Raw genomic sequence first — 24941 nt, 5'->3', positions numbered from 1 at the left:
GTGGGTGGGGACAGCGGGGTCCAGAGCCTGGGGGGCAAGGAGGCGGCTCTGCAGGCTTGAGAGGAGGCTGGTGGGGGAGGCAGCCAAGTGGGCAGACCCCCGTCCCCCAGGTGGAGCCGCCCGGGGCTGTGGGTCATCTCCTGCAGGTCATCCTTGGGGCCTCCCTGCCAGAGACAGCCTTTGATTTTAATAGTTAGAATTTTTAATTTTACTATAAAAAGAAAACAGCAAGTCCAAGTGCAGTCCACAGACACTGTTTCCAAGAGAAGCCTACCCAGTAAATTTACAGCCCTTTCCATGTTGGTGGAAAGCACAGACTCCAGCAAGGAGGGGGCTCTTTCCTGCGGCTCCCCTCGCTCCCTGGGATAAGACAGTATCACAAAGCAGGTGGCTTCAAACACCACTTACTGCAGGGAATCGGCATCAGGTGAGGGCAGGGCCGCTTCAGCCTCTGGTGCTCCTAGGCGGGTAGCAGCTTCACGACAACCCCGTCTCCACGTGGCGTCGCCTCATCGGGACAGCCACGTCTGCTTAGGTGCCCCACCTCCACTCTTCCCACGTTGGCTGCCCACGCAGGAGGGTACACGGGGCAGCTGGAAGCCCCGTGTTGTCCCCCAGCCCCAACTGACTTCCTCGGGAAAGGAAGAAACCCCTGCTTCCGGGCTCCGTCATGGGGTGTCCTTGTTACGGCAGCGTGGACTGTACGTGGGCAGGTGCAGGGGGACAGCACGCCAGGCAGTGCGACAGACACACAGGGTCAGGCGCCCCTCTCCCCTGCTTTTTGGAAACCCGCTGAGTAAAACTGAGAGTTGGAAACTTCCCGACTTGGAAGACGCTTTTCGACTGAACGGCAGTGTACAGGGAGAACCGCCCCAAGACTCGGTGAGTCTGCCACGGCCTGACAAGGTGAAGCTGCCTTCCGGCGTGGGCCGCAGGCTGTCCGTCCTGGTGCACCCACTTCCCCCGCCGGGCGCGTGGCAGCCTGATCAAGAGGCAGGCACTGGCCTTCGGTGTGGGTGCCTGCTAGCCTTTCGCCCAGTGACCTGGAGGTGACCCTCCCCTAGGTGCCGGTGTGGACGCCACCGCCCACCCACCGGGACGTGGCCCTCACCACACCTCCCAGCACATCCTGGCCCCGCTGGAACATGGTGGCGTCTGGCATTCAGCTTGGGGCCCACCATCGCACAGGTGTCCCCAGCGACCGAGGGCCCTGCCTGCCCTGTGGTGGCCACTGTGTAATCAGGGCAAGGACAGCACAGGGCACTTGGGTCTGCTGTTGGGAAGAGCCGCCCCGGGTATTTATTCCAGAAGTAACCCAGAGTGAAAATTCTCTCAGCCAGTGGAAAAATAAATGTAATCTGCATTATCGTAAGGGGCAATGACTAACGATTGCTAACACTCGACTTTATTAATTCAAAAGCTGTGCACTGAGCACCGCTACCTACTAGACACTAAGTCTCGCCACACAGGGAACTGATTAACGCGTGTATTAACAGACAACACGCTGGCAAGAAGCCTCGAGGAAGGTCACGTCTCTTCTGAGCAACACTTGTAAGAACACCCTCATGTCTCCATTTAGGTTTTGATCCTTCCAGAAAAGAGTCCCACCTGTGAATTCTTCACCCCTCGTGAGGAGGAAATCAGAGCACAGCATCCACTCTTCCGTCCTGAAAGCCTGTGAGGAAGGAACTGGGACCCTCAGAGCAGCCCAGCACCGCACACGCCACGTCCTGCACGGGAGGAGGAACGGGGCGAACGCTGGAGCCATCCCCGTGGTTCCCTCGGAGCTCGGCTGCCGAGAAACCTGTCCAGCAGGGCGGCGGCGAGGGTAGGGACCACACGGGGCTCACCGTTTACTCAGGGTGCGACTCTGCAATTCACTTGGTGGAAAAGTAAGATGGATTTGCAGGCGGTGGGGATTCACGCGCCACACCCACCCGGTGGCAGGCGTGACCCCATGGGAGGGAGGAGGGAGGGAGGGAGGGAGGGAGCAGTGCGCCCACCAGACCCCAGCGGGCTGGCTCATCACCAGGAAGAGACCCTCACAGCGGGAAGCCCTCACGTCCCATCGGAAGTCCAGACTCGACTGAGCAGCAGTTTCAGAAGTGTGTACACAGCACAGAGGCGAGGGGGAGCTCTCCCGAGACAAGGCCGTCCCCAGACACGCAGCTGACGCCTGGTGGGGGGCCCCGCCGGCTACTTGAGGAGCTTGGCCACGTTCAGGCTAGGAACCGCGATATCCTTGAAGATGGGCACGTAGTCTGGACTCGCCTGGGCCGGGCCCTGCTCCAGCGTCTCGATGATGGTCTGCTTCATGTCCCGGCTGGCGTCCCCCCGCACGGCCAGCAGCGCGCCGATGTGCTCGTCCCTGGGGGGGGGGAGGGGGCGTCAGGGTGCAGCCGCGGCCACTCAGCCTCCAAAGCCGACTCAAGCCCCCCCGACCCCCGACCGGGCGGCAGGGTTCCTGGAGGTTCACAAAGGCTGGCGGGGAGCCAGTGCCGGGGAGCCGCTCCCCTCGCTTCCTTCCCCCACACGCAGGAGGGGCCCGGCTCCGTTCCCTGGTTCCACCTACACTCGGCACAGGATCAGCCTCCAGAAACCAGTCTGCTCGGCCACCCTCCCATCGGCGCCCGAGCACCAACTGTGGCCTGGTGACGCCCGGGAACCGGGACCCGCGGTGGGGCTGGCGGGCACCGCTGTCATCTCTGAAACCCACTCTGCCCGCATCGCCGTCCGCACGGCATCTGGGGTCCTCACTGGAGCCCGGACCTGCCACACTCACCCGGGAGGCTCCCACCTAATGCCCGGGACCCTCCCTCTCCCCAGCGACCTCAGGAATGTCCCTGCCGCTACCTGATGTCTGGGTATTTGCTGACCAGAGTCGAGACCTCCAGGTAGAGCAGAGAAGGGTCCGTGAGCTTAATGACTTCGGCAACGGCGACGATGGTGTCACAGTGCCCGTCCATCTCCTCACCAAACCCGGCAGCCAGCTTGTGGAAGAGGAAGCGCAGCTGCTCGGCCTCCCGCGCCATGCGCTCGGCGCCCTCCTTGCGCTCCTCGGCGTTCCGGAACGAGATGCGCTTCTGCAGGACGGCCCGCAGGTACTCCTGCACCACGCGCCGGTGCGCCTCGGCGATCATCCGCTACGGGGCACACGGAGAACGGGGTCAGCTGGCACGCGGCCCCAAGGCGAGTCCAGGCGCACGGTGCACGGGCCAGCGCGCTCCTTCCCGTTTCTCATCGATACAAATTTTAGAGTCAACAAAGTAAGCACACCTGAGTCTTTATTACAAATTCTATCTTAGAAAACTGTAGCAGGTTCACCGTGTGTCACGTCTGGGACGCGGGCAGACGCACCAGCCGCACGGCAGCAGCCGGAAGTCGGTACTGCCTGGACACCTCGGATGCTCACGTCCATTCTAGAGAGCCCACAGAATAAAGTACGCCGTGGGGACGCCTGCCTGCAGCCCCGCCAGACACGTCGTTCTGGGCGCGGACCCACTGCAGAGCAGCTTCCCGTCGGGGGCGAAGGGGCAGGTGCCAGGGCGGCACCCGCTTTACTGAGACCCGTCTGGTGACTCACGGGCCCCCCCTGGGGGATCCGGGTCTGTTTTCCTCGCCCTGCCCATCCTGCACGCGTCTCTCAGCTTCTCAGCCCAGGAGTGTGGGGTGTGGGTTCAGTGGGAGGGCTGGGGACCCTGGGCCAGGCCCTGCTCTGCCCCTCACAGGCTGAAGGGCTCCACACACACCACACCTCGTGCACAGAGGCTAGTCAACGACCAGTCTCTGGGGGTGGTGTGACGAGCTTCTGGGAAAAGAGGAGCCCCAAGTCCACACGTTTGGGGAAGTTTTGGAGAAGGCCGTGGTTTTCTCCGGAGCCCACCCACAGGTAGACGGACACCTGGCCGTCACCCACGAACACGCGAGCACGACTCTGCTGACACAAGGCGCAGCCTCAGAGTCCCAAGAACAGACACCAGAAGCTCCGTGTACCAGGGAGGCCGGGCAGTGAGGGGGACCCCAAGGGCCCCAAACAAGACAAAGCGAGACGACACCCGGTAGCTGCAGGGACTCAGGCGGAGGCCAGGCTCTTGGCAGAGCAAGAGAGACCGCGGGCTCCCGGCCGCTCCAGGAGGCGAGCCATCTGGACCAGGAGTGGCTGAGACACAAGCCCCAAGGACTTCACACACCCGGTTAGATCAAAGGACAGATGCTGAGAAACATAAAAGGTGGAACCAAAAACTACAAAAACCAAGAAATTCAAAATTGAACAGAGCTGGTCCCACCGACCTCTAACCACCAGAGGCTCCTGACAGCTGTGAAGCGACCAACCAGGTGGATTTCAAACACCTGGGTCTCCCTGCAAGCATCACTTTTAATGGCAGGGTTAGGAGAATTTAAGCTTACGAATGAGACAAAGATGCCCCCGTGCTGGGGGGTCCCAGCCAGGGCAGCGAGACAAGGAGAAGACACGAAGGTACAAGAACCAGAAATGAAATGACACAGTGACGCTGCTCACAAATGAGACAAGCGTCTACAGGGATGCCCAGAGGACCTGGAGACACGTCCTGAAGTGTCCGCACCCAAGCTCTGTGTGTCAAACCACTCACACTTCCATAAACCACAAACAGAAAGGCTGATTTTAAAGCAAAACCCACCCAAGGCCCTGAGAATTCCCCCGCAGAAAGCTGCCTGAGCCCCAGACGGGAACAGGGGCATTTCCCGGGGCCTGGAGGGGACCCCAACGGCCGGGGACCCTGGAGTCTCCTGTGGGCCCTGTGCTGAGAGCCGCCCGCTGGCCCCCAAGCGTGGACGTGAAGGGGGAACTGCGGTTCCTGCCCAGCCTCTCATCAGAGCCATGGCCACAGCCCCACCCGCCCTTTGAGCGGTCCCTGCTGAGGAAGTCCCCACTACCCATGGGGTTCTGGGTCTGCGGCCGTGTCAGCGTGGCCTTGGACAGCAAGGTGCATGCCCCATCACCCCCCCCTCTGCCACCTTCAGACGGCAACGTCTTCGACCTGCCTGGGTTCACAAAACCACCCGTGAACTTCCACCCAAGAACTGATGACACCAAATTCTACGTAAGATGCCAGGGGACTCAGGCCACATGTGTGCCCCACACTCTTACCTTTCTATATGGCTTTTTAATTTTGGCAAAATCATTAAAATAGTCTTCCACGGTGACACAGATGATGTCTACAGCATTTGATCCTAACAGCCACTTCTTCGTCATCAGCTCATTGAGATGTTGCTGAAAGCACAGACCACAGAAAACACCCTCATGACGGCCTGTCATCGGGAGAGGCACTTGGAGCCTCCTTCCTGCGCCCGCCTGATGTTCAGCGATGCTCGCGCAGAAACTCTGCAAGTGTGTACTTTAACTGTGAAGACTTGTATGAGACGCAAGGGCGGTATCTGTGCGGACACGTCTTCCCTTGTTGACTACACCTATTTGTTGCGTGGATGGATGCTCTGTAATTTGTGTGCCCAATTCTGATGAACACTTAAAATGTCTCATTTTGCAATTATGAAGAATGCTGCAGTGAATCTGTATATTTTTGCAGGTGAAATTCCTAAAACTAAAAGTTATTAGTCAGAAAGTATGCAAACTACAACCTTGACGACTGTCGCCCTCCAAAACTCGTGCCAACTGCCCTCCCATAACTGTGCCGATTCACGGTTCTACACGGAACACAGGAGTCTCGTGCCCTCGACATCACGTGGTAGCAATGTTCTTAATCCCTACCGTCCTGGTAAGCAACAAAAATATTCAGTTTTAATTTGCTTTTCTTTGAAGAGCAGTTAAGACTGGGCACTCTGTTTCCTACTTAGGACACATGACTCCTTGTTCTGGGAAACGGTTATTCATGTCCCTTGTCTATTTCTCTATTGTGTTGTCTTTTTAAGTACACTTTGTTTTCTAAACCATTTCTGAGGAAGTTACAGCTGTCATGAAATGATACCACCCATCACCCCAGGAGCTCCTTCCCTGCAGGACCCAAGATGACCATGATTCTACTTGTTAGATGCACTCTGGTTTCTGCCGGTTCTATATGATGCTGAGCCATTTTCATACCTTCTGAAGTAAACTTACTTGCTCAACACGCACCACGCCTTGGCTGTGACCTGAATGCACTTTGTTTATGGCTGTGCTCTGTGCCTTTGCTCAAAGCCGAGCCCGGCTGTGTGACGGGCGTGCAGCCCAGCTCGTGCCCTCAAGCAACAATCTGCTGATGGCCATAACCAGTCTCCTCTCCAATACCAGCTTCTACCCTGTGACCTGCTGAGTGCTCTGGTCTCTAACGCTTCCTGCAAGGGGCTCTCCTTGACGCCACACCAGGGGACCCGGCCCGCGGCGCCCACCTCCAGGTCCAGGAAGACCTCCTCAAGCAGGCTGCTGCAGCCCTCCTCAGCGATGGCGTCCAGAAGCCCATCCATGCTCGGCTGGCTCAGAGACACGCCTTCGTCCGCGTCATGCTGCAGATACTTTCTTTTCAAACTGACTATGGATTCTCTGCGAGGAGACAGAGGAGGAGACAGAGGGCCGGTGAGGCCGCCGAGCACCCCCGCCCCGCGGCCGCAGCCGAGCGCCCCCGCCCCGCGGCCGCAGGGCCCCCGCTCACCTGAGGGTCCAGCAGTTGTTGATGAGCGCGATCATGTACTGCACGTAGCAGTGCGGGTGCTGCCGCTTCCGCAGGTGCTCCTCCTTGTACAGCTGCGCCTCCTCTTTGTACCTGGGGGACACACGGCCACGTCAGAGCAGCCTCGCAGCACGGCGCCAACGCGCAGCCTAACAATCACATTCTGCATCGCTAGCATCTGGCCAGACGAGTCTTCAAAAATAAAGGATTCTAGAGGGGGTGACCTATGCTAATAGAAGTTGATCATCTAAAAAAGATTATTAAAAATTAATTTCGTTATTAGGCTTTGAAATATGGCTCAGTGTTCTGATTTTACAAATATTCTGAAACATTTGTAATTGGGAGAGTATTATTTCGTCTGACGTATGATTCAGCTAGAAACTCATACAATAGTGTTTGGGACACAATCAAATGTTAGATAAAATGTCCTTTTCTGAGACTTTCCCTGAAAAAATCAAACTAAAAATAAATTAGACTCTTTAAGATGTCAAGAAAACAACTGAGACGGCTACATACTTCATTTTTGAATTTATCATGGAGATTCTCAAACATATATGGGAGTACAAGAAAAGCACAACACACCGTATAAATTTGTATGCGTTTTCAATAGATGTGAAGGAAGGAGCAAACTGAAAACTGGCAATTAAAGGGAAGTAATCAAGCATTCATTCCACCCTTCTGTCCAAAGCATGATTCAGGCAACCACACAGCTGAGGCTGCCGAGGAAAACATCTGCTTTACAGAACAATACCCACGGGATGACTAACTCAGGCCATGACCCATGGGTGACAGCTGACGGGGATCCTAAGCAGAGGCCCGGCTGTCGGCACCCGAGCCACAGGAGCAGGCTATGGGCAAACAGTAAGGAAACACGGAGGAGCCCCACGGCCTTCAGAGCCAACCTGTGGTTCGTGGGCAGACGGCAGCTTGAGGCCAGGCTGGAGGACACTGGACAGGAGGGTCTGTGCATCTCCACAAGCCAGCGGCTCAGAGCGGGAGGGGCTGCCCTCCGGCACCACAGAGTGCAGGCCTTCTGCCAACCCGGTCTGAACACACAGCTATAAACAGGTGGGTCTGAGACCAGCGGGAAAACCCAAACACAAACCTGGTGTCAGGCGGCCCCACGGAACGCTCCTGACAGATCGGTGGGTTGACGGCACTGCAGTTAGGGTAGGGAATGCAGGGGATGAAACGCCGGGATTTGCTGTAAAGCACAGCTGATCCCTGAACAACGTGGGTTTGAAGTGTGCAGGTTCACTTACACGTGAACCTTTTCAGCCAACACGCACCCGCAGCACTGCACGAGCCGAGGCTGGCTGACCTGGGGGTGCGCGACCACGGCAGGAGCGCCGACTGCAAGCTTACGCGTGGATTTTCAGCCGCACCGGGGGCTGTCCCCTCCAGCCCCCACGTTGTTCAAGGGTCAAGTGTACTTCAGCAGAGCGAGGGGGAGGAGAGCCAGATGCGGCAAGGGGGGCTTTACAGGCAGCTTTTGATCTGGATGGTGGGCTAAGCAGGTTTCTAGGCCATTCTTCCTACCTCCGTATACATTTGAAAATCTTCTTTGTGTACAACTTGGTGGGGGGGGAATCCCTGTGGAGGGCACCCCGGGGAATTGGGACAACAGGAAGGCTGACTGAAGGAGGTCCCCAGCTCCAAGCCTGCAGTAGCACCAGCCCACTGCTGAGAACCCCACACCATCACACCCGGGACCCCGGGGGAATGCAACCCATTCAAAAGGCAGATAACGAGAAAGGGCTTGAGTTCTGACTAAGGGAAAAAGGTGACTACAGTGAATCCAGGCTTGAATTCTTTTTTAATACTAGCCAGGTTGGGATCAACACAGTTTTCCTCTCCATTAAAAAAAAAAAAACCTACTAAATTAGCACACTGGCAAGAATACATACCTACTTAAAAAAGAATTCATTTGCTGAAGACACAAAACGAGTACCTTTGTTTTCAAATCTTCACTTATCTGCGCAGCGACTTGAAGGTTCTGTTCAAACATCTAAAAATTGGAGAACTTATGAATTCTGATAGAAACTCACGAGGGTGCAGAGTTCCCATTATATAAACCCCCACCTGTTAACTGGTAGTCAGGACAGTCCAAATTCAGAGGAAAAATGACGCCAGGTGAAAAATAACAAAGTTACTTAAACAAACACACAAAACTTTCTTACCAGGTAAAAAAAAAAAAACCCAGGGAATCATTTCCTAATTCCCTGCAAACAGGCTGGTCTCCACAAGGGGACACGTATGTTCTCATGGGGAGACAGGGAAACGAGGGGTCCGGGGAGGGCGGGTGTGGCTGGGGTCACACGGGTACCAGGGGCTGGGCTGTGGTTTGCGATGTGGGTTTCTTAAGAAGCGCTAGGAGGACACACGCTGGAGCTGGGGGGCCGGACGTGGGAAGGTGGAGAAGCACCAGAAGGCAGAGCTCACCCCACGTGGTCACCGGACGTCAGCTTCCAAAATAAAGGAAAGGTGAAGCCCAACAGGTCATGGACTAGTGGGATCACCCAGAGCCTGGCTAGAGCCCCAGCTCCGTGTCAGCAGAAGGAGAGCCCTCTAACGCGCTCGGCCCTCCTACCATCAGCAATGTTTCTCAAAGGAAGGGGACTGGACAGGCCAGACAAAGAGAGCAGGCTACCTGTAAGAACGCACGATGACGCTAAAACCCTAAAAGACTCCTCCCAAAGTACGTCAGATTAGACTCGATCGTGTAGCATTTACGAAGACAAACCTTGGCCATTACGTCAGGAAATAAGCAAATTCCAATTTGAGCATCAGACACACCTAACACATAATTAGCTTCTGGTTTGAGATCAAAAACCATTAGGAGGGCTTCCCTGGTGGCACAGTGGTTGAGAGTCTGCCTGCCAATGCAGGGGACACGGGTTCGAGCCCTTGTCCGGGAAGATCCCACGTACTGTGGAGCAACTGGGCCCGTGAGCCACAACTACTGAGCCTGTGTGTCTGGAGCCTGTGCTCCTCAACAAGAGAGGCCACAATAGTGAGAGGCCCGCGCACCGCGATGAAGAGTGGCCCCCGCTCGCCGCAACTAGAGAAAGCCCTCGCACAGAAACGAAGACCCAACACAGCCAAAGATAAAAAAAAAAAAAAAAAAAAAACCATTAGGAGAACAAAAAACATTAGGTTTTGCGGCCGTGGGTGAAGCTACTTGGCAAGTCTGAGCCTCGGCTGCGCAGCTTCAGAGAGAAGCAGGTTCTCTCCGCCGGCAGCAACTGCGTGCATCTGGGAAGCCCGAGGCCCGGTACCTGGAAGACGATGGCGGGCAGTGTCGTCTGGTAGTAGCCGTCCTGGTCGGCCTCAGGTTCAGTCTCTTTCACCCAGTCCTTCCTGTCTGTTTCCAGGGCTTTCCGCAGCCAGGCAATGATGTTTGACTAAGCAGGAGGAAAGAACAGAACCAGGCTTGGAGTCAACAGGCCGCTCTTCAGTGGAGCAGCTGCAGAAGCCAACACCACCCCCTGGGGATCCCAGGCCCCACACAAGGGAACAATCCACCTCCACGCGTGGGACCCCGCCAGCCTCCCTCAGCTTAACCTTCTGGACGACGGTCATGCTGGAGGACAGGCCAGGTCAGTCAGGACAGGGAAGCACGAGACCTACGTGCCTCTGGCAGGCCATTCACGGAGACCAGACCCCACGGCCGCTACCCCAGCCGCCCCTGCGTCCCAGCACGGCCTTGGCGCCTCTGTCAGAGGCTGCCTGGTGTCAGGCTCCCCACGTCCCAGGAGCAGACCTGACCACCTCATCGCACCCTCGGACCCCCGAGGGCACTGGGCGGTACCCCACCCCCACCCCCGCCGCCTGCCGCCCTCCCACTCCCAGGCTCAGCGCTGTGAGGCAGGCAGGCGCCACGGCACATCCAGGACGCCTCCAGACCCGACTTCTCAGAAAGAGCCGCGCGTCCTCTGGAAGCCCGACGGCCAGATGGGTCCTGGCTGCAGCCCGACTCGGCCCATGTGGGCCCACATCCCTCCACTCACCGTCAGAGTCGACATGTAGGTGTCGAGCAGCTCGGCGACCACGTCTGGAGAAAGCAGGGGCTCCAGGACCCCGACGTCCACGTCCGGGGCCAGCTCTGCGTTCCCCATCATCTCTGCACTGCGGGCACAGGCGGGAAGGGAAACAGGAAGCCCTCAGGTGGGTGGTGCAGTTCCCCGTCCCAGGGGCCTGCAGGGCAAGGTTTGCTGGCTCCACCCACGGTGCCCTGAGGAAGACCAGGGCCTGGCAGGTAGGAGGTCCCATGAGTTGGAGAACAGACAAGCACTGAATTTAGAAACGTAGGGCACAGGCGCTAATGCCGCTGGTCCAGCAGGACGAGGACCAGAGCGGAGAACACCTGACGCCCGCAACCAAACGCGACTCAGCAAGTGAAGTGTCAGCACTTCCAGCCTATGGGGCTGAAGAAGGGAGGGATGTGAACCAAGCTTCAGAAAACAGTTTTCATAAAAAACAGATAAAAGCCAGGTATGCGGCTGGGTTCCTAAATGTCCGAGGCTGATTGCTCGGATGACCCCTAAGTATGGATTCAGAATGACAATCCTGAGTACTAACAGCTTGTCCTCCACTCCTAAGACATCCAAGGTCTTCCTGAGGGAAAAAGCACTTCATGAGATTCTGCAAATACTAGGAGACCATCTACAACTTAGATTATTTCCGCCCCAAGAACCTTAACTCCGCATGAAAATGGTTCTAGCGTGAAAGCGGTCCAACTTTTCCCATAAGAAACTCCAATACGAAAGGATGTGGTGACCAACAAGAAGCCGTCAAGAACTGCCAAGGACAGAAAAATGCTTGCAACGTGGCGAGTGGAAAACAAAATCAAGGCCTAGAACCATGCAGGTCACACAAATGTGCACCCCGAGGTCTGGCGGCCGGAGCACGCGCCCCCCCCGCAAGGGCCATGTGACCCTGGGCGTGTTCCTCCCTGTGCCTCAAAACGAAGATGATGGTGAGAGGTCTTCCTCGAGGGTGGCCTGACGACAGGATCACGCGACGGCAGTGGAGGGCGGCACACAGGAGGCGCCGAGGCCCAGGCCCAGCACGGGGAAGCAGAGACAGCGCCAGCCACAATGAATACGATGTTTTCTTTCCCTTTATATGTTTCCGTGTTGAAATGTACATATTCTCTACCACAAGCAGCTACCAAAAAACAAACAAACACAGACCCCAAAATCCCCAAACCTTACTGCAAAAACGAGAGGTTTCATTAATTCTACACACTAGCACAAGACAGGCTAGAATAAGACGTGCCTTCCTCTCGCTAGCGAACCCTAAGAGTTTCAGAATGCCCCACCACTGGCTTGTTTTTCAAACCCTACCTCAGAGTAACGCCCGCGCAAAGGGGCTCACAGCCCTTTCAGGAAGCGACAGAGCGTCAAGGCTGAAGTGCCGAAGGGCAGCCGACAAGGAACCAGACTCGGGGGGGGCGGAAGCCGGCAGGGGCAAGCTGCCGTCTCCTCAGCAGCACGAGACTCGGGGCCTCCTGGGTCCACGTGTCCTCACCTGTCCAACAGGTGACACCACCTGCTCTCAGTGTCACCGCGAGAAGGCGGGTCAGGAGTGCAGGAAACGCAAGGCCGAACGGCTCCACCCAAATGCAAGAGCGTGCACACGACCAGGGGCCCGACCTCGGGTCACAGGTGGACCAAAAGGGGACGCGTCAGCCGGAAGGCAACGCCCTGAGCAAGAGGACTCGGCGGCCGTTTAGAACGGCTAGTACGCTTCGCCCCCAGGAAACAGGGAACGCCAGGTACACAGGTGGAGTTACCTGGTGTAAGTGTTTAGGACCCAGGTCAGCAGGCTCACGATCTCGTTTGCTTCCAGGTCCTCTGCTGCGAGCTCCTGCATCCGCGTGCTTAGAGCCTGGTGGTACACGTTCAGGAGGCTCCTGAAAATCTGGTAGCGAGGAGGAAAGCACTGCACCATCAGGCTCCGGGCGACGAGGAGGTCGTCCAGGACACACTTCCTTATGATCTCCAGGTGGCGCACGAGCCACATCCTGTCAGACTCCCTGGTGTCCGCCTGCGTGCCCTCGATCCTCGTGGTCACGGTTCTGTCCAGGACGGCGAACATCTTCTCCTTCCAGTTCTTGGGCCTTCCAGGAGGAACGAAGCCAGTTTGCTTCTTTCGGTCAAGTATGCGCCTGTCAATCTTTTCTTCCCTTTCGATGATCCTGACCACGGAGACCAGCAAGGTGGGGTCGCGGCGCACGGTGACCAGGGACCGCTGCAGCACCATCCACAGCTGCTTGGCCAGCTCGTCGGACAGCGCCTGCGTGCTCCCGAAGTAGCTGTGGATGAGGCTCATGTCACGCGCGTTCCCGCTGTCCATGCGGTACTGCTCGTACATCAGCCCGTCGCGGGAGCACTCCAGGTCCATCAGCTTCCGGTGGGCCTGCAGCAGCGCCCCTTGCTCTATGAGGTCCTGGGTCTCCCTCACGATCTCGGGCACTGCGGGAAAGGCACAAGATGGTACCGTGAAAAACCACACGAAGGGCCGTACGGGACTCTGGGCAGATGGGGACAAGGGTGACCAGCAACCTGTCTCCCACCTGGACAGCTGCTGCACTGACAGACTCCATCCGAGTACCTGTTTCGGAACTCTGGAGTCTACTGAAGGCATACAACTTCCAGGGAAAGGTGTGAAAGTAAGGTGTGGTTAATACTGGTGCATTTCAGCTCTCAGCACCAGTAGAAAAGTAGAAACTGACTGCAAATGACCAGGAGAGGCGCAGGCTCAGAAAGACCTGAGAAGACCTTGAGTTTACATGTCAGCCTGACCCTCTGCACAGACACAGCCTACGACAATCAAAACAACAAAAACAATAAACAGAATCAGCATACCCTGGCAAAGAGGAAAACCTGATTTCCAGAGTCACATGTTATTAGATTCGAACGTCCAACGTTCGACAACAACATCACAAGGCATACGAAGATACAGGAGAGAACGGAGATTCAAGGAAAAAATAAACCAACAGAAATCATCCCCGAGAAGGACAGACAGATGCTGGACTAGACAAGCCTCTGAAGCAAACTCTTCAACACGCTCAAAGAACTAAAAGAAAACGCGCAGGAAAGTATACGAACTGGATGGAAAATGCACTTCAAATTTTCAAAGCAGATTTGATCAAGCAGAAGAAGGCAACGGCAAACCTGAAGACAGGAAGGAAGTCATCAAGCGTGAGGATAAGAGGAAAACAACTAGAGAGGAGCGAACAGAGCCTAAGGGGTCTGTGCGGTGCACACTGTGGGAGACCCAGAGGAAGAAAGAAAGATGGGCAGAGCGACTACGGGCACGCTGCGCTTTACCGCGCTTCGCTTTACTGTGCTTCACAGACGCTGCACGTTTTACAAACCGAAGGTCTGTGGCAACCCTGCATCAAGCAAGTCAATCAGCACCATTTTTCCAACATCATTTGCTCACTTCGTGTCTCTGTGTCACATTCTAGTTATTCTTTCAATATTTCAAACTTTTCACTGTGATTGTAAGTGTTACGGTGATCCGTGATCAGACACCTTTGATGTTACTACTGCAATTGTTTTGGGGCACCGAGACTCGTGCCCGTATAACATGGCAAACGTAACTGACAAATGTGGTGTGTGTTCTCACTGCTCCCCGTGCTCTCGCCCTCTCCTCAGGCCTCCCTATTCCGAGACACAGGAATACTGAAATTGGGCCGATTAATAACCCTACAATGGCTTCTAAGTGGTCAAGTGAAAGGAAGAGTCGCACATCTCTCACTTTAAATCAAAAGCTAGAAATGATTAAGCTGAGTGAGGAAGGCCTGTCGAAAGCCGAGATAAGCTGAAAGCTGGGCCTCTTGTGCCAAACGGTTAGCCAAGCTCTGAAGGCAAAGGACAGTTCTGGAAGGAAATTAAAAGTGGTACTTCAGTGAACACACGAATGGTAGGAAAGCAATACAGCCTTACTGCTGATATGGAGAAAGGTTTAGTGACTGGACAGATCAAACCAGCCACAACATTCCCTTAATCAAAGCCTAATCCAGAGCAAGTCCCATTTCTCTGAAGGCTGAGACAGGTGAGGAAACTAGAGGTCTAAAGTCAGAAGCCAGCAGAGTCTGGCTCACGAGGTTGAAGGAAAGAAGCCGTCTCGATAACACAGTAGCCCAAGGTGAAGCTGCAAGTGCCGGCGTAGGAGCCGCAGCAAGCTCTCCAGAAGGTCCAGCTGCCATAACTCACGAAGGTGGCTGCACGAAACGACAGGCTTTCAATGCAGACAAAACGGCCTTCTATTGAAAGAAGGTACCGTCCAGGACTTTCACAGCTAGAGAGAAGTCAGCGCCTGGCTTCAAAGCTTCAGAGGACAGGCTGACTCTCTTGTTAGGGGCTAATGCAGGTGGTGCCCCTAAGGTGAAACCAATCTTCATTTATCATTCCAAAAATCCTGGGACCCTTACGAATTATATTAAATCTATTCCACCTGTGCTCTATAAATGAACAGCAAAGGCTGGATGACAGCACGTGTCTTTACAACATCATCTGCTGAATATTTTAAGCCCACTGTTGAGACCTACTGCTAAGAAAAAAAAGATGTCTTTCAAAACATTACTGCTCATTGATAATGCACGTGGCCACTCGAGCTCTGACAGAGGTGTGCAACAACATCCTTGTTGTTTTCACGTCTGCTAACAAAACATCTACTCTGCAGCCCACGGATAGAGGAATAACATCGACTTGCAAATCTTACTATTTCAGAAATACATTTCGAAAGGCTACAGCTGCCATAGATAGTGATTCCTCTCATAGATCAGGGCAGAGTCGATTGAAGACCTGGAAAGGATTTACCGTTCTGGAGGCCACTAAGAACACTCATGATTCATGAGAAGAGGTCCAAATACCAACATTAACAGGAGTTTGGAAGAAGCTGATTCCGACCCTCGTGGATGACTTTGAGGGGTTCACGACTTCAGTGGAGGAAGTAATGGCAGATGTGGTGGAAACAGCAAGAGAACCAGAATTAGAAGTGGAGCCTGAAGATGTGACTGAACTGCTGTGATCTCACGATAAAACTTCAACACATGCAGAGTTGCTTCTTACGGATGAACAAAGAAAGTTCTTAAGATAGAAACTACTCCTGAAGTTTAAAGATGCTGTGAAAATTGTTGAAATAACGAAGGATTTAGAATATTACATAAACTTAGTTGACAAAGTAGCAGCAGGGTTTAAGAGGATTGACTCCAATTTTAGAAGAAGTTCTCCTGTGGTAAAATGCTATCAAACAACATTGCTGCTACAGAGAAATCATTCCTGAAAGGAAGAGTCAGTCAACACAGCCAGCGTCACTGCTGTCTTACTTAAGAAACGGCCGCAGCCACTCCAGCCTTCAGCAACCACTGCCCCGATCAGTCAGCAGCCACCAACGCTAAGGCAAGACCCTCCACCAGCAAGAAGATTAGCACTCACTGAAGGTCTGGATGACAGTCAGCATTTCTCAGCAATAAAGTATTTTTTATTTTAGGTATGTACATTGTTTTTTTAGACATACTCGTATCGCACACTTAATAAACTACAACACAATGTAAACATAACTTATATTCAGTGGGAAACCAAAAAATTCGCATGACTCGCTTTGCTGAGATAATTTGCTTAAGTGAGGTAGTCTAAAAACGAACCTGCATTATCTCCAAGGTGTGCCTGTATTTTAAATAATGGTCAAAGACTTACTAAATTTGATGAAAGACATAAATATAAACATTCAAGAACTCAACAAACTCCAAACAGAAAAAACTCAAAGAGACCCAACACCAAGACACATTGTAATCAAACCACAGAAAGCCAAACACAGCGAGAGAAATCTTGAAAGCTGCAAGGGAGAAGCAGCTGATCACATACAAGGGATCCTCAGTGGAGTATCAGCAGATTTCTCTTCAGAGACTTTGAAGGACAAAAAGCAGCCTGCTGGTAATATTCAAAGTGCTAAAAGGAAAAAAACCTGTAACTCAAGAATCTGGTAAAACTGTCCCCCAAAAGTGAAGGAGAAATTAAGACATTCCCAAACAATAGCTGAAGGAGTTTGTGGCCACTGGACCTACGCTGTGAGAAATGCTAAAGAAGTTCTGCAGGTGAAATGACACCAGACAGCAACTTGAAGCTGTGGGAAGAAATGAAGGTCTCAGTAAAGGTAAATACATGGGCAACTGTAAAGCCAGTATTATTGTAACTTTGCTTTGTAACTCTTTTTGTTTTACATAATTCAAGAGACTAATACATTTAGAGGAAAAAAAATTAGTCCAAAGCTAGTACTAATAGAAAGCTAGAATAGCTGTAACTCTGGTTTATAATTCCACATTTTACTTTCTACATAATTTGAAAGACGAACGCATTTTTTTTAAATAGCAACTAGTCTATGTTTTTGGACACACAATACATAAAGGTGTAGTTTTGTGGCATCAATAACTGAAAGGACATGGGAAGTGTTGTATAGGAGCAGAGTTTCTGTATGTTATGGAAGTTACGCTGGTATAAATTCAAATTAGTGTTATAACTTTAGGATGGTAAATGTAATCCCCATGGGAACAAAAAACGACAATAGCTATAGAATATACAAAAAAAAGGATTGAGAAAGGAATTAAAACACTTTACTACAAAAAAAATCAACTAAACAAAAGACTATAATGCAGAAAATGACAAAATAAGGGCATACAGAAAACAGTTGGGAAATGACAGACTTAAGTCCCTCCTTACCAGTAATTACTTCAAATGTAAGTGGATTAAACTCTCCAATCAAAAGACAGAGACTGGCAGAATGGATAAAAACACATGATCCAACTTTACGCTGCCTACAAAAGACTCACTTGAGATCCAAAGACACAAATAGATTGAAAGTGAAAGGATGGGAAAAGTTATTCCATGCAAACAGTAACCAAAAGAGAGCGGGGGTGGCCGTACTAACATCAGACAAAACAGATTCAAAGTCAAAAAAGGTTGTAAGAAACAAAGAAGGAATTTTATATTAATAAGACGTTCAATCCAGTAAGAATATACAAGTATAAACATTTACACACCTAATGACCATCAAAATATACGAAACAAAAATTGACAGAACTGGAAAAACAGACCATTCTACAATGATGGCTGGAGACTTCAATATGCCGCTCACAATAATGAACACGACCAGACGCAAGATCAGTAGGGAAATGGGACTTGAACCTCACGACAAACTAACTAGATCTAACAGACGTATACAGAACACTTCACCCGACCCAACAGCACACACAGTCAGTCCTCTTAAAGTGCACATGGGACATTTTCTAGGGCAGACCATACCCTTAGGCATGAATTAAATTAAATCATTAGGAATGAATTCATTTAAACCATGAATTAAATCTCAATAGATTTTAAAAGATAAATGTCATACAAAATATCTTCTCTGACTACAAATGGATAAAGTTAAATATCTGTGATTGACAAAAAATTCACAAATTTGTGGAAATTAAGCAGCACACTCTTAATCAATGGGCCAAAGAAGAAATTACAAGGGAAATTAGAAAATACTTAGAGACAAATGAAAATGAAAACACAACATACCAGAACTTACAGTGCTAAGGGCGAAGTACAGCTATAAACACTTCAGTTAAAAGAGAACGATTTCACGTCAACAACCTAGCTTTACAACTTAAGGAACTAGAAAAAGAATCAACTAAACCCTCAACTACAATGGAAAAGAATATGAAAAAGAATATACCTACATATATGTGTATAACTAAACCACTTTGCTGTATACCAGAAACTAATACAACATAAGTCAACTATACTAATTTTTTTTAAAAAAGTTCTTAGAAAAAAAAAAAAAGCTAAACCCAAAGCTACCAAAAGGAAGGCAATAATCAAGATTAGAGCAGGGATAAACAGAGAATCGAAAAACACAACAGAAAATCAACAAAACCAAACGCAGTTCTTTCAAAAGATTAACGATTGACAAATCTTACCTAGATGAACTAAGAAAATAAGAAGACTCAAAAACTAAAATCAGAAATAAAAGTGAGGACATTACTACCAATTCTACAGAAATAAAAGGGATTATAAGAGTACTATGAACAACTGTACACCAGCAAACTGGATAACCCAGATGAAGTGCAGATTCCTAGAAACACAAAACCTAAACCACAAAGAAACAGAAAATCTAAATAGACCTATAAACTAGTAAGGGACTTGGGGGAGGGGGCATGGGGAACTATTATTTAACGGCTGCAGATTTTTTTTCTTTCAGTTTTATTGAGATAGAATTGACACTGCACTATATAATAAAGTTTCAATTTGCAAGGTGAAGAGTTCTAGAGATGGATAGTGATGGTTTCACAACGATACGAAAGCACTTCATACTACAGAACTGTGCAATTGAAAATGGTCAAGATGGTAAATCTTATATTATGCATATTTTATAATTTGTAAAAGTGTGGAGAAAAAAACAGGCTGTGTGCACAACACTACTGAATTACAGGCAATGAGAAAAGTCTGAAGGGAGCCAAATAAGCACAACATCTTCCCAATAAAAACATACTCCTAACGAAAACCACATCTACATCACAGCCTCATTGTTCATCAAAGGAAGAAAATTATTTTCAACCTCTGTGGATGGAAAGGTAGCTTTTTGGTCATTTGGCGTTAGCGTCCAAGACTGGAAGAAGATGTCAGTCAACAGGAAATTGTAAGAGGGAAATTAACTAAGAAGGCTGGTTGAATGTCATGAAGGAGATTGTGGCAGGTAGACTGGACCAATTCCAGGTCGTCCACAGTCACCAAGAGGAGCTGCTTCCAGAGCGCCCACCACAGTCGGCAGTGCTGTGTCATTCATGGGGGGGACGGAGAAGGTCCCCGGGAAGCTGAGCATGCACAGAGGGGCGGGGTCAAGTACTCAATAATGCTGCCCTCAGACATGCTGCGGTTCATACGTGGTGGGCTGGTGGGCAGAGGGGAAGAACTGCACCAGGTTCCACTCCGGGGTGGAGCAGAGTTCGGAAGGAAGCGCAGAAAGAACTCGCTGAGACCAGACACCAGATAAAGGCAGGGAAGGGGTCGGACCATCCCAAGGCTTCGGGCTGGGATGATGACCCTGACAGCGGCGAGGGGACGAGGGGACGAGGGGACGAGGGGACGGGGGGACGGGGGGACGGGGGGACGAGGGGATGGGGAACGAGGGGACGGGGCGAGGGACTAGCTCCAGGGGGTGGAGCACAAGCGAGGAGGCTGTGCTGAACACAGCAGGGCACCCCGTGCTGGTGACGGCTGACGCTGAGCCCACTGTTCCTCCCGCCAGTGAGGTACTGGGACAGGCTTCTGAAAGGGCCCCTCCCGCGCCCCCACCTTCCCCACCAGCCCCAAGGACTCCCACAGGCCCAGCTCCCATGGGGACTGAGACTCCAGGGTGTGCCCTATCCGCCCCCTGCCCTGCCCCCAGCCTGCGGCCCGTGCACACCCTTCCTGTCTGGGAACCGCAGCGCTGCTCCGCCCGCAGACCGCGAGCCTGGCCGCGAGCCGTCCCGCGGGCGGCGCGTCTTCACCCTCCAGCGCCTGGCCGAGCCCCGCTGAGCCACACTGCGGCGGAGGGAGCCATGCTCACGCAGCGCTCGCTCAGTTACCCGTGTCTGTGCCTGTCCTGACCACTTCAGAACCACAAACGTTCTACCAGCCTTTACTTGCTCAACTGACCGTCTGCCTGCGTTCAAAATATGAACCCAACTGTGCAGGCAGAAATCACCCCTCTGAGCAGGGCGACGACAGCTGCAACTGCCCTGCGGCACCCACAGGGCAAGGAAACGCACACGTGAGTCGTGGGAGCGAGTGCGGCCGTGGCCCGGCTACCTGAGAAGATGTTCTTGAGGTTCTCCACGGCGGCCGCGAGCTGGCTGTGCCGCACGACGGCGTCCTTCACAGCCTTGAGGCTCTCGACGGTGTTGATGCTCTGCCTCCAGTCCTTGCTGACGTCGGCCAGGGACCGCTGGATGTCCTTGACGTCACTCAGCGCGCTGTGGAGCTGGCTGAGGCCCGTGCGCACCCCGTCCAACTGCGACTGGATCGCGGCCTAGGGAAGACACTGGGTGGGTGAGCAGAGCTGGGACGGCCCCGAGCAGACCTTCCCCAGGAGGCTCAGAGTGTAGAAAAGAGGCGTTTCAGTAGTAGAGAACAGTCAATGCCCACAGACAAGACAACAAAACGCAACAAGGATTCCACTGATTCATAAGGTAGCTTTTCCTTTTTCCCATTGCTTCTTAGAACAAAACGTTTTTAAAGCTCTGCTGAGAAAACCTCACAACACCCATCATCCAGCCCCTTGACCTGAGAACGCCAGACTCCCCCGTGGGAATACCCCGAGTCCCGGGCCGCCCCTTAAGTGCGGCCCTTAGAAGGACTCCACACCACCTCTCAGGCACCCCTCAGCCTCCTCACAGGCCTTCACTAGACGGAGAAACCGTCAGGACTGGCTCATCAGCTTGCGCGGAGAGGGTTTTCCTGCCACTCGGCCAGAACCAGACTCCGCTCCGGGACGGCCGGCCCCACGACGCAGAGCTGGTGCACCTGAGATTCAGACTCACTCTGAGAGCCCGTGGCAATGCCACCCAGTGAGCCGTACAGTCAGAATGGAGAGGGCGTGAAGGAGCAGCAGGTGGATGGGAAAAGGAAGGGAAAGGCCAGGGAGCACAACGGTGCCCAGGAATACCTTTCACCCACGAAACACTAAGTAGCGTTTAGAAATAGTTAATGATTTCAACAAAACACAACAACTGTTAGCTAATCCCACAAGTTCCTAGAACAGATTAAAATTCTAAATAAGGGCTTCCCTGGTGGCGCAGTGGTTAAGAATCCGCCTGCCAATGCAGGGGATAGGGGTTCGAGCCCTGTTCCGGGAAGATCCCACATGCCGCGGAGCAGCTAAGCCCGGGTGCCACAACTGCTGAGCCTGAGCTCTGGAGCCCAAGAGCCACAACTACTGAAGCCCCTGTGCCTAGAGCCCGTGCTCCACAATAAGAGAAGCCACTGCCATGAGAAGCCCACGCACCGCAAGGAAGAGGAGACCCCACTCGCCGCAACTAGAGAAAGCCCGCGTGCAGCAATGAAGACCCAACACAGCCAAAAATAAACTTAAAATAAACTTAAAATAAATAAAATAGGCCTTCCCTGGTGGCGCAGTGGTTGAGAGTCCGCCTGCCAATGCAGGGGACATGGGTTTGTGCCCTGGTCCGGGAGGGTCCCACGCGCCGCAGAGCGGCTGGGCCCATGGGCCATGGCCGCTGGGCCTGCGCGTCCGGAGCCTGTGCTCCACAACGGGAGAGGCCGCAGCAGTGAGAGGCCTGCATACCGCAAATAAATAAATAAATAAATAAATAAATAAATAAAATAAAATTCTGAATAAAAACGTAGCAGGTCTACACTATTTTTTTTCCTTTGTTTTTTTTTTTTGGCTGCGCTGGGTCTTCGTTGCTCCACGTGCGCTTTCTTCTAGTTGTGGCGAGCAGGGGCTACTCTTCGTTGCAGTGCGTGGGCTTCTCACTGCGGTGTCTTCTCTTGTGGAGCACAGGCTCTAGGCACACGGGCTTCAGTAGTTGTGGCTCGCAGCTCTAGAGCGCAGGTTCAGTAGTTGTGGCGCACGGGCTTAGTTGCTCTGCAGCACGTGGGATCTTCCCGGACCAGGTATCGAACCCGTGTCCCCTGCGTTGACAGGCAGATTCTTAACTACTGTGCCACCAGGGAAGCCCTAAACCATTTTTTAAATTGACATGAAACTGTTTCAAATTAGTCCAGCAGGTCTTTGGCTGCTTCACTGGTGCAAGTGAATGAGCCTCATCCTGTCTCAACAAACCTGCACTTACCTGGCCGCTAATGTTTTCGACTGGAGAGGTGACCTCACTGCCCTGTCAGCATGAGAAGTAACCTTCCTAAAATGCGCTCTCGAGTCCTCAAGACCGCTGTGCTGCCAGTCAACTACAGCAGGCCACGGTCTCAACGTTTTTACAACTACACCAAGCGTGCGTAATTTTAATAAAACCTCCTCTCTCCGCGTGAATTAAGTTGAAAGCCAATCCAAATCATACAAGATCGATTTTCTTTCTTGCCTCAGTCTCCCACACTCTAATAAACGTGCCGAGCTCTCCTCCTTCCTGCCCCAGGGCCAGCCTACTACAGCACGTGCCAGAACGAGCCAAACAAAATGCTCTCTGGATACGCTCTGCAGAAGAGCTTTTAACGAAGAGAAGCTGTCATTCTTCTAGCGTTCTTTAAAAAGTTAAATGGACATTTCTGGGTGCTCAAAAAGGTTGTTCCTTTGGTGTTTTCAACATTCCCCCTGTCTTGTCTGTCAATCTACTGATTGGCAGGATACTGTTGGAAGGAACGTGCTAAGTCAAGGTACGTTCAAGGCTGCCCCCTTCCACGTCATCACAAAGTCCAGTTGTTAAGCAGGAACCAGAAACTTGAGATAAAAGCCTGTGTCCCACCTGGGAGTGAAGCAGGTGCCCATGGCCACTCAGGCCTCATACCTTCAATCTGGCCTCCACAGAGGCCTTCTTCCGGGCCTCTCTTCGGCGATACTGCTCCACTTTGTCCAGCTGGTCCGGGCGCTGAAGCATCCCAGCAACCCTCTGGACCGCTGTCGCAACAGCCTCCCGGTCCGTCTCCTTCATGGCTACAAAGCTGGCAGAATCTCTGCGCCTGTCATGCTAGAGGCATCCTGTGTCCATAGGCAGAGAGGGAACAGGAGGGGGAAAATGCGTTAGGGAGGTAGAAAAGTCAGCAACAAAACTTAGCCCCCTCCACCAACAGTGCTGTTCACAGCGGGGCTCTAATGAGAGCATTCGAGATCATTAACCCAGTAAACCTGAAAGAAAGTTGGACTAGGATTGTGAACTGCTCGATAAGCAATACAAACCTTCAGAACACAGTTTTACCTTTAAGCGGACCAGAGGCGATTACAGGTATAAGATACTGACATACAGACAATGCCTCTATGGGGGCCCCAGACTACTCATCGTATCAGATGTCAGTCTCCAGGGCACTTCTCTGCCCCAGATAGGGCCAATTTCTCATTTCCAGAGCCCTCACACCACCCCTTTACACACCAGGGGACAGGGGTGGGGGCCACGCCGGGACACCTCGTGCACACGTGGAGGCACAGGAACAGCACGCACCTTACCCTCCCTAGCTGAGGTTCCAGCACCCGTCCTACCATTTCCCTCAAAAATCACTGTCTGCAGTATCCCAAATTCCGTTTCCTACTGCTTAACAGCCCTAGTCAACAAAGGTGAGAGGGCAGAAGGCACTCTGCTCAGGTGCAGTGCACGGGGCACAGGTGCTTGGACACCAAGCACACCTGCCTTCAGCGCCAGCTCCACCAACATCCCAGCCACGGAACTAGGGACACCTGGTGAGCGTCTGGCAGCGGAGGACTGACTTCAGCTATTGGCCGCCCGTCTCCACGCGTGTTTTCTGTGCAAAATTCTCAAAGACATTTCTCACCCCTCCTCACACGCTTTCAGAGCACCACCCAAGTCCGCGCAGGCCCCCGAGGGCCCTGGACACGAGTGCCTTTCGTGCACGCCCACGGAGCGGGGCTGCGGCGCCATCCCTCCTCGCCGCCTTTCCTGATCACAGGCCCGCGCACAGGGCCGGACACCCGGGGCGGCCGCGCGTCTCCCCGCCCGCCACCCGCGCGCGCAGCTCTGCACCTGCTTCCTCCCTCCTCGCGCGGCGCGTCGTCGGCCCCTTCGCGGACGAGAGCCCGCCCCCAGGACCCCACTGCCACCCGCACCGCCTCCCGGCCGCGCCCGCGCCAGCCGGAGCCCGGGGAAGGGACAGCGGGTGGCGACCGCGACCACCGCCCGGAGACCGCCCTACCGCAGCTGCCTCACTGTGCGTGCCGCCGCCGCCGCCGCCGCCGCCCGGAAGTGAGCGGCCGGCAGGCACTTCCGCTTCCGGCCTCGCGACTGGAAGGGTGGGGTCTGGGCGGTCCCGACGCTGCGTGCCCGGCGCGCGGGGTGAGTGACCTGGCGAGCTGGCTGCCGACGGGTGCCGCCCAGATTGGTGGAGACCGCGCGACCAGGAGGGAGCAGAGCGGGGATGCGGCGCGGCGCGGGAGGGCGCGAGCGCACACACACCGCACGCACGTAAACACATACCACAGGCACACGCCACAGACACGCACGTGTAGACACACCAAACATTTGCACACCACACCCAAAGACACGCACCACCCGTATAGACACAGCACACACAGCAGACACACACCGCAGACACATACCACATACAGACATGCCACACA

At 53.1% G+C, this 24941-nt stretch overlaps 1 protein-coding gene across 4 annotated transcripts; it reads right to left on the bottom strand.

The window, feature by feature from the left end:
* Positions 1 to 1383: 1383 nt before the first annotated feature.
* Positions 1384 to 24603, bottom strand: EXOC3 (exocyst complex component 3). Of its 4 annotated transcripts, none has more exons than XM_060295630.1 (12): positions 24518 to 24603; positions 23164 to 23354; positions 20492 to 20711; positions 12439 to 13120; positions 10652 to 10769; positions 9920 to 10045; positions 8549 to 8649; positions 6624 to 6734; positions 6364 to 6514; positions 5129 to 5251; positions 2854 to 3143; positions 1384 to 2368 (listed from the first exon to the last, which is right to left on the bottom strand). In XM_060295630.1, exons 2-12 carry the CDS (start codon positions 23305 to 23307, stop codon positions 2197 to 2199), a joined length of 2238 nt encoding a protein of 745 aa, XP_060151613.1. In that variant the 5' UTR covers positions 23308 to 23354; positions 24518 to 24603; the 3' UTR covers positions 1384 to 2196. The 4 variants fall into 4 exon arrangements, with proteins under 4 accessions (XP_060151613.1, XP_060151615.1, XP_060151612.1 ...); XM_060295632.1 differs by having other exon boundaries at positions 24532 to 24553; XM_060295629.1 differs by lacking the exon at positions 24518 to 24603 and adding an exon at positions 24349 to 24508.
* Between the last annotated feature and the right edge of the window lie 338 nt (positions 24604 to 24941).

This window comes from Globicephala melas, chromosome 3 (assembly GCF_963455315.2).
Source record: "Globicephala melas chromosome 3, mGloMel1.2, whole genome shotgun sequence".
Taxonomy (NCBI): Eukaryota; Metazoa; Chordata; class Mammalia; order Artiodactyla; family Delphinidae; genus Globicephala; species Globicephala melas.
The sequence above is the reverse complement of the archived record's forward strand: the minus strand, read 5'-3'. Positions and strand labels throughout refer to the sequence as shown.